The 12,868-nt window shown below is 38.7% G+C and overlaps 1 protein-coding gene across 1 annotated transcript; it reads left to right on the top strand.

The window, feature by feature from the left end:
• Positions 1-335: 335 nt before the first annotated feature.
• LOC129498666 (40S ribosomal protein S6-like) lies at positions 336-1,134 on the top strand. Its single transcript, XM_055308169.1, has one exon. The coding sequence runs from the start codon at positions 373-375 to the stop codon at positions 1,120-1,122; it is 750 nt and encodes a 249-aa protein (XP_055164144.1). The 5' UTR covers positions 336-372; the 3' UTR covers positions 1,123-1,134.
• Positions 1,135-12,868: the final 11,734 nt, after the last annotated feature.

Below are 12,868 nucleotides of genomic sequence, written 5' to 3' on the forward strand. Positions count from 1 at the left end.
TACTTGGGGGGAAGAAAAAGAATGCCTTTGTAGAAAATACACATTAAATCAAGGGAGGAAAGGGGTACCTGGGTGGCTCAATGGTTAAACATCTGCCTTTGGCTCAGGTCCTGGTTCTGAGGTCCTGGAATTGAGTCCTGAATTGGGCTCCCCACAGGAGTCCTGCTTCTCCCCCTGCCTATGTCTCTGCCTCTCTGTGTGTGTGTCTCTCTCATGAATAAATAAATAATATCTTTTTAAAAAAAAATCCAGGGGGAAAAGGTCTCTTTGTACTGTACTTCAAGTTTTCTGTATACTTGAGATTGTTTCAAATTTTAAAAATATTCTTAAGCTCTTTTTCGTGGCGCCTCCGAGGCGGTAGGCCGCTTCAGGATGAAGCTGAACATCTCTTTCCCAGCTACTGGCTGCCAGAAACTCATTGAAGTGGATGATGAGCGCAAACTGCGTACCTTCTATGAGAAGCGTATGGCCACAGAAGTTGCTGCCGATGCTCTGGGCGAGGAATGGAAGGGTTACGTGGTGCGAATTAGTGGTGGCAATGACAAACAAGGCTTCCCCATGAAGCAGGGTGTCTTGACCCATGGCCGCGTCCGCCTGCTGCTGAGTAAGGGGCATTCCTGCTACCGACCCCGGAGGACTGGAGAAAGGAAGCGCAAATCTGTTCGGGGTTGCATTGTGGATGCCAATCTCAGTGTTCTCAATTTGGTTATTGTGAAAAAAGGGGAGAAGGATATTCCTGGACTCACGGATACTACTGTGCCTCGTTGCCTGGGGCCCAAAAGAGCCAGCAGAATCCGAAAGCTTTTTAATCTGTCAAAAGAAGACGATGTCCGCCAGTATGTTGTTAGAAAGCCCCTAAACAAAGAAGGTAAGAAACCTAGAACCAAAGCACCCAAGATTCAGCGTCTTGTTACTCCACGTGTCCTCCAACACAAACGTCGGCGTATTGCTTTGAAGAAACAGCGTACTAAGAAAAATAAGGAAGAGGCTGCAGAATATGCTAAACTTTTGGCCAAGAGAATGAAGGAGGCCAAAGAAAAACGCCAGGAACAGATTGCCAAGAGACGGAGGCTGTCCTCTCTGAGAGCTTCTACCTCTAAGTCTGAGTCCAGTCAAAAATGAGATTTTCTAAGAGTGACAAAATAAATAAGATCAGACACCAAAAAAAAAAAATATTCTTAAAATATAAAAGTAATACATGAGTGCTGAAACAAGTTGAAGAATGCAGTGGTATATTCAAATAAAATTGATACCCCTCTAGGCCATTGTTACCAGTTTCTTAGACAGTTTCCCAAACTCCACCTATAATCATATGAATATGTAAACCTATAAATTTATATGTATGGAAACACTTTCTCTCATTGTGCCAGCTATTAAATTTCTCCTTCACTAAACAGAAATCCTTAATTTTTGTAACATTTTATTTTGAAATAATTTCCGACTTGGAGAAGCGTTGCAAAATGTTACAAAGCATTCTGCTCTTCCCCTCAGCCAGATTCCCCAAATGTTACCATGTTGCCACATTTGCTTTATCATTCTGTGTATATTTGTGTGTATGTGTGTATAATTTTTTCCTAAACTGTATGGGAATAAGCTGTGAACATCATGTTCCTTTATTTCTAAATAACCCAATATGTTGTTTTCTAAAAACAAGGACCTCCCTTACATAATCATGGTACAATTATCAAAATCAGGAAACAAACATTGATATAGTATCATTATCTATAGAGTTTATCCAAAACTTACCAGTTGTACCATCAATTCCCTTTATAGAAAAAGAAAACAAGATTTTCTTGATCTAGGATCACACATTGCATTTAATCGTCTTATCTCTTTAGCCTCCTTAATCTGGAACAACTCTTCAGTCTTTACCTTTCATGACCTTAACATTTTGGAAAAGTACAGGACAATAATTTTGTAGAAAGTCCCTCAATTTGAGTTAGTCTGGTGTTTCCTTATGATTAGATTCAGGCTATTATTTTTGGCAGGAATATCACAGGAGTGAGGCTGTGCCTTCTCAGTGCGTCTTATCACAAGGCATGTGATGTCAATTTGTCCCATTACTGGTGATGTTAATTTTGATTACTTGGTTAAGGTGGTATCTGGAGGTTGCTATGCTGTAAAATGCATTTTTTCCTTTGTAATTAATAAGTATTTTGTGGAGAAGAAATACTCAATTTTTATGTAATCGAAATTATCAAAGTTTCTGTGTGTCAACTATACTCAAATAAATAAAAAATAACAAGTAAAGCAAAATCATCAATGTTTTGCAAAAATGATTTGTTCTTTTCAAGGGTTTAGGTTCTCGGGGTGCCTGGGTGGCTCAGGCAGTTAAACGACAGAATCCTGATCTCAGCTTAGGTCATGATCTCAGGGTCGTGGGATCCAGCCCCATATCTGGATTTGCACCCAGCGGAGAGCTCAGTGGGGAGTATGCTTAAGATTCTCTCTCCCCCCCGCCCCTGCCCCCTAAAATAAATAAATCTTTGAAAAAGTAGAGATACAACCCATAGGTATCAGAGATATTCTGCAACGTTATTTTTTTAAGATTTTATTTATTTATTCATGAAAGACAAACAGAGAGAGGCAGAGAGAGAGGCAGAGGGAGAAGCAGGCTCCCTGCAGGGAGCCCGAGGTGGTACTCGATCCCAGGACCCTGGATCATGCTCTGAGCCAAAGGCAGACATTCAACCACTGAGCCACCCAGGTGCCCCAACATTGTTTTTTCGTTTTTGTTTTTTAATTAATTAATTTTGCATGAGAGAGAGAGAGATCAGGAGAGGGGCAGAGGAAGAGAGAATGAGAATCTTAAGCAGGCTCTACGCTCAGCACAGAGTCCAACACAGGGCTCAATCTCAGGATCCTGAGATCATGACCTGAGCGTAAATCAAGAGTCAGACACTTAACTGATTGAGCCCACCCAGGTGCCCCAGCATTACTTTTCTAATAATTGTATAGTTTTATTATTTTTTTTCATGTAGGTTTACTCCATCTAGAATTCACTCTTATATGTGATGCTGTATAGGAATATGGTTTTCACCTTTTTTCCATCTAGTGAACCAGTTTTTCTAACATATCTACTAAACAACCTATCCTTTCTTTAGTATTGTTGGTGCCATGTTTATTGCATATTGTATTCTCATTTATATTATACACATGGGCTAGGTTTTCTATTGGCCTATTCTTGAAACAGTACCACAGTGTTTTGATTACTGTTGTCTTGTAATCCGGTAAAATAAGCCCCACTCTTTAATCTTCTTTTTGTATACCGACTTTACAAATTTGGAAACTTTATTTCTCTGTATAAATAGTGGAGTAATGGGGCACCTGGCCAGCTCAGTCAGTGGGGGACAAACTCTAAATCTCAAGGTTGTGAATTCAAGCCTCACGTCCAGCATGAAGCCTACTTAAAAAATAATAATAATAATAGTAACATTAAATAGATAGTGGAGTAAGTATATTATGTTTCAGGAAATCTTCACGGATTTCAATTGGGATTGCATTGAATGTATAGCTTAACTAGGGAAAAAACTAATACTGTTAACTATTAAGCCATTCCATCCAAGACAGTGGAATATCTTTCCAGTTATTTTCAGTCATTCTATGTCCTTTGAGTTTTAAAGTTTTCTTCAAAAAAAAAATAAAGTTTTCTTCATAGAGGTTTCATATAGTCTTGGTTAAGTAGATTTCTAGATTATAGTTTTTGTCATTATTGTAAAAGACATCCTTTTATTGCACTTTTTTTAGTTGGTTAGAGCTGATGTAGATTTTTGTAGATTGATCTTTTTTTTTTTTTTTTGTAGATTGATCTTATATCTGGCTACCTTGCTAAATTCTCTCACTAGCTGCAATAACTTGTTGATTACTTTGGCACACACAAAAAATTTATTTCTACCCTTCTAGGTTCTTTGGATGGTCTAATAATTAAACTGACATAGAACAAATTAATAGGAGGAAAACAAATTTAATTTCATACGTATGGAAGTTCCATAAGAATATGAGACCCAAAGGCAGTTAGGCAGTTGAGGCTTACATGCCAACCTGAACTAAGGAATGGGATAGAGGCCTGGGGCTCCAAGGGGAGGAGGGCAATGCATAGGAAGATAAGAAAAGCAGATGTTTGATAATCAGATTTTGCCCTACCATGCAGGTAAATCTTTCTGATAAAAAGTTATCTCTGGTAATAGCTCTCTTTCTGGGCCAAGCCCCCATCTAAATTCTTTTAGGCAGTTATTAAGGGAAAGGTCAAAGTTGTTATTAAATCTGATGGATCTTGATTGCCTTCTGCTCAAAATAACCCTTATGTCAAAATGGCACCTTTTGGGGGTGGCATATTTTGCTCCCCTTCAATTCTATTGCTTTGTGATGTAGATAATTATATCACAAATAGTTTTATATATACATTTTATATATATAGTTTTAAATATACACATATATATTCCTTTTTTTAAAGATATTTATTTATTTATTTATTTATTTATTTATTTATTTATTTAGAGAGACAGCACAAGCAGAGGGAGTGGCAGAAGGAGAGAGAGAGAGAGGCAGACTCCCCACGGAGCAGGGAGCTCGATGAGGGACTCAATCCCAGGACCCCGGGATCATGACTTGAGCCAAAGACGCTTAACCAATTGAGTCACCCAGGCTCCCCTAAACATACTTATGTATCTATAATTAGCCATCTGTATCTATATTAAGCTAAATAAGTTCCTATTGATGTCTCCAATTCTAACTCATTACCATATAAATTATTCTAGCTATCTCCCTTCGTTTGTAACCTCTCACTACAACAGTAAGAAACCTGTCTCCGACTATCCACTATCCATTGACTTAATTAATCAAAACCAGTATACGTGTATGGTACTTTCAAATTTGTTAATGCATTTCTCCAAGGCAAACAACTTTATCAACTAGAGTACAGTATTACATACAGTTCATCTACCTTCAGTCTTAGACTACTCATTTTCATTTCCAAAATAACTTAGCACCATTCCCCACTCCCCTCCTTCAGTGAAGCTATTTTATGCACATGTAATACAATTAGATCTTTTGTCATGTTCTTCATTTCATCCTGGGATCCCTCAATCTCCTAAACGACTTTTAAAGGTTCACTGTGCTGTAATATTCTATGGGTTTTGACAAATACAGAGTGCCATGCACCTATTATCATGGTATCATACAGACTAACTTCACTGCCCAATGGTGCCTGGCTGGCTCAATTGGTGAAACATGCTACTCTTGATCTCAGGGTTGTGAGTTTGAGCTCTGCCTTGAGTGGAGAGATTACTTAAAAATAACATCTTCAAAATAAATTAAAAAAATAATTATAACTTAAGTACCCCCAAAAATCCCCTGTGCTTCACCTATTCAACCCTCACTGCACCCTCCCCCACAACAAACCCTGACAATCACTAATTTATCATCTCTATAGTTTTGCCTATTCCAGAATGTCCTATAAATGCAATGCAATCATACACTCTGTAGTGTGTCAGTCCTTTTTCACTTAGCAGTATGCATTTAAAATTTGTCTAAATCAAAAAAAATTAAAAAAAAATAAAATAAAATTTGTCTAAATCTTTATGTGGGTTGGTAGCTCATTCTCTTTATTGCTGAATAATTATTACATTGAAAAATAAAATAATTATTACATTGTATGATGTATCATAGTTCATCTGTTCACCTATTGAGAGGACACTGGTTGCTTTTGGGTTTTGGTGATTATGAATAAAGGTGCAATAAACATTTCTGTGTTGATTTTTGTGTGCACATTTGTTTTAAGATCAGCTGAGTAAATAGCTAGGAGTGTGATTGCTCGATTGCGAGCTAAAACTATGTTTGGCTTTGTCAGAAAACTACCAGCTTGTCTTCCAAAGTGGCGGTACCATCTCACATTCCTGCCAACAGTGAGTTCACTGCTTCACACTCTTGTCAGCAACTGCAGTTAAGGTTTTTTGTTTGTTTGTTCAGTATAGTTGACACACAATGTTTCATTAGTTTCGGATATCCAACCTAGCCATCGGCAAGTTTTTTTTTTTTTAAGATTTTGTTTATTTATTCATAGAAACACAGAGAGAGAGAGAGAGAGAGAGAGAGAGAGAGAGAGAGAAGAGGCAGAGACACTGGCAGAGGGAAAAGCAGGCTCCATACAGGAAGCCTGACGGGGGACTCAATCCCAGGTCCCCGGGATCACACCCCAGGCTGCAGGCCGCACTAAACCGCTGTGCCACCGGGGCTGCCCAGTCATCGTCAAGTTTAAACACTGTGCTATGTTCACCACAAGTGTAGCTACCAGCTGTCCGTTACATCACTGTTACACTATCATCCACTGTATTCTTTAAACTGTGCCTTTAATCCTACTGATTTACTCCATACCTGGAAGCCTGTATCTCTCTCTCTTCACCCATTTTGCTCAACCCCCCTCCCCAGTTGCCTCTGACAATCATCCGTTGTTCTCTGTTTAGGTCTATAAATATAGATTTAATTCTGCTTTTTGTTTATCATGTGTGTTTTCTTAAGATTCCATTTATGAATGGAATCATGTGCTATTTGTCTTTCTCAGTCTGACCTACTTCACTTAACATGATACCCTCTAGGCCCATCCATGTGTCACAGATAGCAAGACCTCATTCTTTTTTATGACTGTATAATATGGAATTGTCAGTTTGGGGATATTATCCATTCTAAAAGGTCTGTAGTGGTTATTTATGGTATTTTAAATTTTTTCCTTGTATTATTTTTAGTTGTGGTGCATTGTAGTTAGGGAACATATATTGACATATTGGAATGAATTTTGGTCTGTCTTTGTCACCTAATACGTGACCTATATTTGTAATTCTTTTGAATGCACATGAAAAGAGTGTTCCCTGTTTGTGGAATGAAGCATAATGTGATGGTTCATAGTGTAGGATTTTTTTTTAAGATTTTATTTATTCACAAGAGGCACAGAAAGAGAGGCAGAGACGTAGGCAGAGGGAGGAGAAGAAGGCTCCATGCAGGGAATACAATGTGAGACTTGATCCCAGGATTCCAGGATCACATCCTGAGTCAAAGGCAGATGCTCAACTGCTGAGCCACCCAGGCATCCCCAGAGTACAGGCTTTGAAGTCAGATTGCCTAGTTTCAAAACTTGCTCTGTAGATTAATAACAGTATAAACTCAGACAAACATTTAATTTCCATGTCTCAGATTCTTTACTAAATGAGAATAATAGCAATATTATCTACCTTTTAGAGTTGTCATAAGGATTAAGCAAGTTAATATCTGTAAAGTTCTAGAACCATGTCTGACAAATATTGTGTGATCTAGTGTTTGTTAAATAAATAAATGTATCTAAACGTATTATATATTCTAGATCTTTTATATTCCTTCTTTTTATTTTTTTAAACCTATCAGTTTGGGGCACCTGGTTGGCTCAGTTGGTTAAGCCTCTGACTCTTGACTTTGACTCAGGTCAGGATCTCAGGGTGGTGAGATCAAGCTTAGCTCCACATTCAGTGGAAAATCTGCTGGAGATTCTCTCTCTCCCTCTCCCTCTGCCTCTGTACCTACTCCCCACCCCTGCACACACACACTCTCTCTCTCAAAATAAATAAATAAATATTTTTTCAAAATCTGTCAGTTTGCAAGGAGAAAAATCTCTGACTACTATAATTGTTGTTATATTTATTTGTTCTTGCTGGCCAGCCAACTGTCATTTAGTATATTTTGAAATTTTTAAAATTTAAATTCTACTTGGTCAGATATTAATATTGCTACTCCAGTTTTCCTTAGGCTATATCTTCCTGCTGTATCTTTTTTCATCATTTTATTTTCAACTTTTATGTTTATTTTTCAAAGACATGTTTGAAAGCAGGTAGGGCGGAGCAAAGGAAGAGGGAGAGAGACACCCAGGCATCCCTAAAAGGCTGGGATTTTAGAGTTTTGTTGTTTTTATTTTGGATTGTTGATAAGGGATTATGGACCCATAGTTCCAGTTGGTTATTTTATTTTTTTTATGATTTCCGGCTTTTTAAAAAAGATTTTATTTTATTTATTCATGAGAGACACAGAGACATAAATAGAGGGAGAAGCAGGCACCTCACAGGGAGCCTGATGCGGGACTCGATCCCAGGATCCTGGGATCATGCCCTGAGCCTAAGGCAGACGCTCAACCGCTGAGCCACCCAGGCGTCCTATTTCCTACTTTTGTTTATATTGCTGGTACCTTCCTTTCTCTCTTTATATATTGATCAAAACCTATTCTAAATCTTTTTTTTTAATTTTTTTTTTTTTTATTTATGATAGGCACACAGTGAGAGAGAGAGAGGCAGAGACACAGGCAGAGGGAGAAGCAGGCTCCATTCACCGGGAGCCCGACGTGGGATTCGATCCAGGGTCTCCAGGATCGAGCCCTGGGCCAAAGGCAGGCGCCAAACCGCTGCGCCACCCAGGGATCCCCTCTTTTTTTTTTTTTTTTTTTTAAGATTTTATTTGTTTGAGAGAGCAGGAACAGGGAGGAGCGGCAGAGGGAGAGGGAGAAGCAGATTCCTCACTGAGCAGGAAGCCCCATGTGGCTCCATCCCAGGACCCCAAGATCATTACCTGAGCCAAAGGCAGATGCCTGGGCGGCCCCGGTGGTGCAGCGGTTTAGCGCCGCCTGCAGCCCAGGGCGTAATGCTGCAGACCCTGGATCAAGTCCCACATCAGGCTCTCTGTATGGTGCCTGCTTCTCCCTCTGCCTGTGTCTCTGCCTCTCTCTCTCTGTCTCTATGAATAAATAAATAAAATCTTTAAAAAAACAAACAAACAAAGGCAGATGCCTAACCAACTGAGCCACCCATGTGCCCCATAAACTGTTCTAAATTCCTGATTCATCTGTTTGAATATTTCTCCTTTAGAAAGGATATATCATCTAGTTTGATGTCTTTCACCTGGACTTCTCAGGTGTCCTGTCATTTCGGCCTGGGAGCTCATATCCCCCTTGGAGTATCAGCCACTCTGTCTGGTGAGGTTCGGGAAGGGTCTGTAAGGCCCATTCCAGTCCATGTGGGTCCTAGGGAGTTCAAGAAAGTGAAGGGAAAGACCCTAGGGCAGAGAGCACCACCCTACCACACTTGCTCACTCCTAGCTGCAATTACCCATCCAGATGTATAAACCTTTTGACCCCTTAGGGAGAAGCAGGAGCCCATGAGGTAACTACCAGCCCTGGGGTTTAGAAAGAAGAAATGGAGTGACTGCTCAGGTGACTTAGTCCCCTTCCGTTCTGCTAGTTCCTCTCCTAGCAGAGCCTTTGCACTACCCAATCCTCTCTGCAGACGGCTTTGATAATTACTTATTTTTATAAATGCAGTATTACTACACTCATTATTCTGCAATTTGCTGTTTTCTTTTCTCAGCATACATAAGTAGAACTCATTCTTTTTAATAGCATCACAAAACAACACAATATCTCATGATATGGATACACCTTCACTTCCTCAACAGTTTTCTTGTTGGATATTCAGGTTGTTTCCTTCTTTTTTTCATTCCGAAACACAAGTTTGTGTCTTCGACTATATCCCTTACACACCTAGTGTATTTATTTCTGTAGGATAGCTTTCCTGATGTGGAAGGTTGCATAAGAAGTACTGGTAACAGTGGTTACTTTTTTTAAAAAAGATTTTATTTTTTTAAAATAATCTCTATACCCAATGTGGGGCTTGAACTCATGACCCCAAATTAAGAGTCAGATGCTCTACCAACTGAACCAGCCAAGGGCTCCAACAGTGGTTACTTCTAAGCATAGTCCAGAGGAAGGAAAGAGAGGTTCACTTTTTGTTTTCACTGAATATTCATTAAGACTTTATATCCTATATAGAATTTAAGAAACAAAACAGGATCATAGGGGAAAAGAGGAAAATATAAACAAGACAAAAATTAGAGAGGGAGACAAACCATAATAGACTCTTAATCATAGGAAACAGATTGAGGGTCGTCGGAGGGGAGGGGGATGGGGAAAAAATAAAATGCATTTCTGTTAGTAAAAAAATTTTTTAATGAATAAAAATTTTAAAAAGACTTTATAACTTGATAGTGCATTAATTTTACATTACTAAAAAACAGCACCACAGGGGCGCCTGGGTGGCTCAGGTCTTCAGGTTGTGATCTCAGGGTCCTGGGATGAGCCTCTGCTCTGTGGGGAAGGAGTCTGCTTCTCCCTCTCCCTCTGCCCCTCCCCTCCCCACGTGCTTTCTCTCTCAAATAAATAAAATCTTTTTTAAAAATAAAAAATAGGGATCCCTGGGTGGCGCAGCGGTTTGGCGCCTGCCTTTAGCCCAGGGCGCGATCCTGGAGACCCGGGATCGAATCCCACGTCGGGCTCCCGGTGCATGGAGCCTGCTTCTCCCTCTGCCTATGTCTTTGCCTCTCTCTCTCTCTCTCTCTCTCTCTCTGTGTGTGTGTGTGTGTGTGACTATCATAAATAAAAAATAAATAAAAAATAAAGCACAACAATGTGAATGTACTTAACACCACAGAATTGTGTGCTTAAAAATGGCTATGGTGGTAAATTTTATGTTATGTGTATTTTACTAGAATTATAAAAAGTAAAGACATAAAAATTAACTAATTGATTAAGTTGAAATAAACCCTGTGTGATCTTACCATTACCTAGATTAAAAGCCCTCTGATGCCTAGTTTGAAAACTAGTTCCACTAGCTTTCAAGTAAATTTGAAAGTCCTTAGCAAGGTTCTAAAGCCCTGAATAACCAATCTAATAACTACTGATCTCTCCAGACTCTCTCTCTCTCTTTTTTAAAAAATATTTATTTATTTACTTTGTGGGGAGGGGAGAGGGAAAGGGAGAGAGAGAATCTCAAACAGACTCCCCACTGACAGAGGAGCCCAGCACTGGGCTTGATCCCAAGATCTGTGAGATCAGGTGCCCCTCCAACCTCTCTTATTTCACTCATTGCTTTGCTTTCAGGTCACCAACTACACAAACTATTCCCTGTAAGACTCCAAGCTTTCTCCCAACTCATGGCCTCTGCACACAGTTCCTTCTGCCAGGAAATTTCTCCCCATCCTCTTTACCTCACTAATTCTCACTCCTTCAAATCTCAATGTTCAGAGTAGCTATCTTTGACTCTTTCCCCCAAAGTCAAGTTCCCTTATCATGATAATTGTATTGAAACATGCACTTTCTTGTAGCCATTATCATAATTATGGTTTAAAAATCTATAAATAAATAAGATCTAAGCAAATAGAGAAACATACTGTGTTTGGGATTGCAAGATCAATATAGTAAAGATGTTAATCCTCCCCACATAGATATACAGGTTTAATGCAATGCCTCTCAGTATCCTAGCAAGATTTTTTGTAAATATAGACAGGAGTATTCTAAAATTTAGATGGAAAAGCAAAAGAACTGGGATAACTAGAAGAACTTTGAAAATAAGAATAAAGTGGGAGGAACCAGTCTACACAATTTCATGATTAATTTTATATCTAGAGTAATCAAGACTGTTTGGTATCAGCAGAGGGACAGACATACAGGCTAATGAAGCAGAATAGAGAACCCAGAAATAGCTCCACACAAGTACAGTCAACTGATTTTTTTTTTTTTAGTAAACTGATTTTTTACAAAGATGCAAAAGTAATTCAATGGAGGAAAGATGGTGTTTCCAACAAGCAAGAGCAAGTCCTGGATATCCACATACCAGAAATAAAAAATAAAAACCTTGACCTAAACCTTACACCCTATAAAGAGTTTTTTCAAATGGAGCAAAGATTAAAATGTGAAACTGTAAAAACTGCAAAATGTTTATAAGCCAACATAGGAGAAAACCTTTGGGATCAAGGGTTTGGTGAAGAGTTCTTAACATAATACCCAAAGCATGATCTGTAAAAAGAAAAAAATAATAAATCAAGGTTTCGATTTGCTTTGGGGAGGATGTGGAGAAACTGGAACCTTTGTACACTGCTGGTAGGAATGTAAAATTTTCAGCTGGTATGAAAAACCTCAATAAATTAAAGAGAATTACCACATGATCTAGCAATGCACCCAAAAGGATTGAAAACAGCAAACAGGTGTTCAAACAAAAACTTGAACACAAAGACTCATAGTAGCAGCTCTGCTCACAATAGCTGAAGGGTGGGAGAAACCCAAGTGTCTGTCAACCTGATGAATGGATAAACAAAATGTGAGTATCATTACAATGGAATATTATTCAGCCATAAAAAAGAATGAAGTACTGATATACGCTACAGCATAGGTGAACCTTGAAAATATTATGCTAAGTGAAAGAAACCAGACACAAAAGGTAATGTATTATGTGATTCTATTTATATGGGATATCCAAATTAGGGAAATCCAGAGAGAGACCGAGAGCATATTAGCAGTTTCCAGGGACTGAGAGGAGGCAGAAATGGAAAGTGACTGAAGGGTATGGGGTTTCCTTTTGGGGTGGGAAAAATGTCATGGATGGAACTAGATAGTCGTGATGGTTGCACAACATTGTGAATGTACTAAATATCACTAATGGTAAATTTTATTTATGTGTACTTTACCACAATATAAACAGTGAATTTTACTGTATGTAATTTATACCTCAATAAAACTGACATCAAATATTCATTGGAACATGAATAAATGCCAAGACTTGTAATTGAGCTTTTAATGAAGATATCAACCTATCTCCCTTCAAAAGTGCTTATTAATTACAAAAGAAAAATAGCACTATAGAGGAAAAACCTGGCCGACACTACTTGTGACATTTCATGTGTCCACTTGGAGGGTGATTTGGGATGTGATTAATATTTAAATTTGTGAACTGTAAGTATGTAGACTGCCTTCCATAACGTGGGTGAGACTCATCTGAAAGCTTGAATTTAACCAAAAGATCAGCCTCTC

The sequence above is a fragment of the Nyctereutes procyonoides genome, unplaced genomic scaffold (assembly GCF_905146905.1).
Source record: "Nyctereutes procyonoides isolate TBG_1078 unplaced genomic scaffold, NYPRO_anot_genome, whole genome shotgun sequence".
Lineage (NCBI taxonomy): Eukaryota > Metazoa > Chordata > Mammalia > Carnivora > Canidae > Nyctereutes > Nyctereutes procyonoides.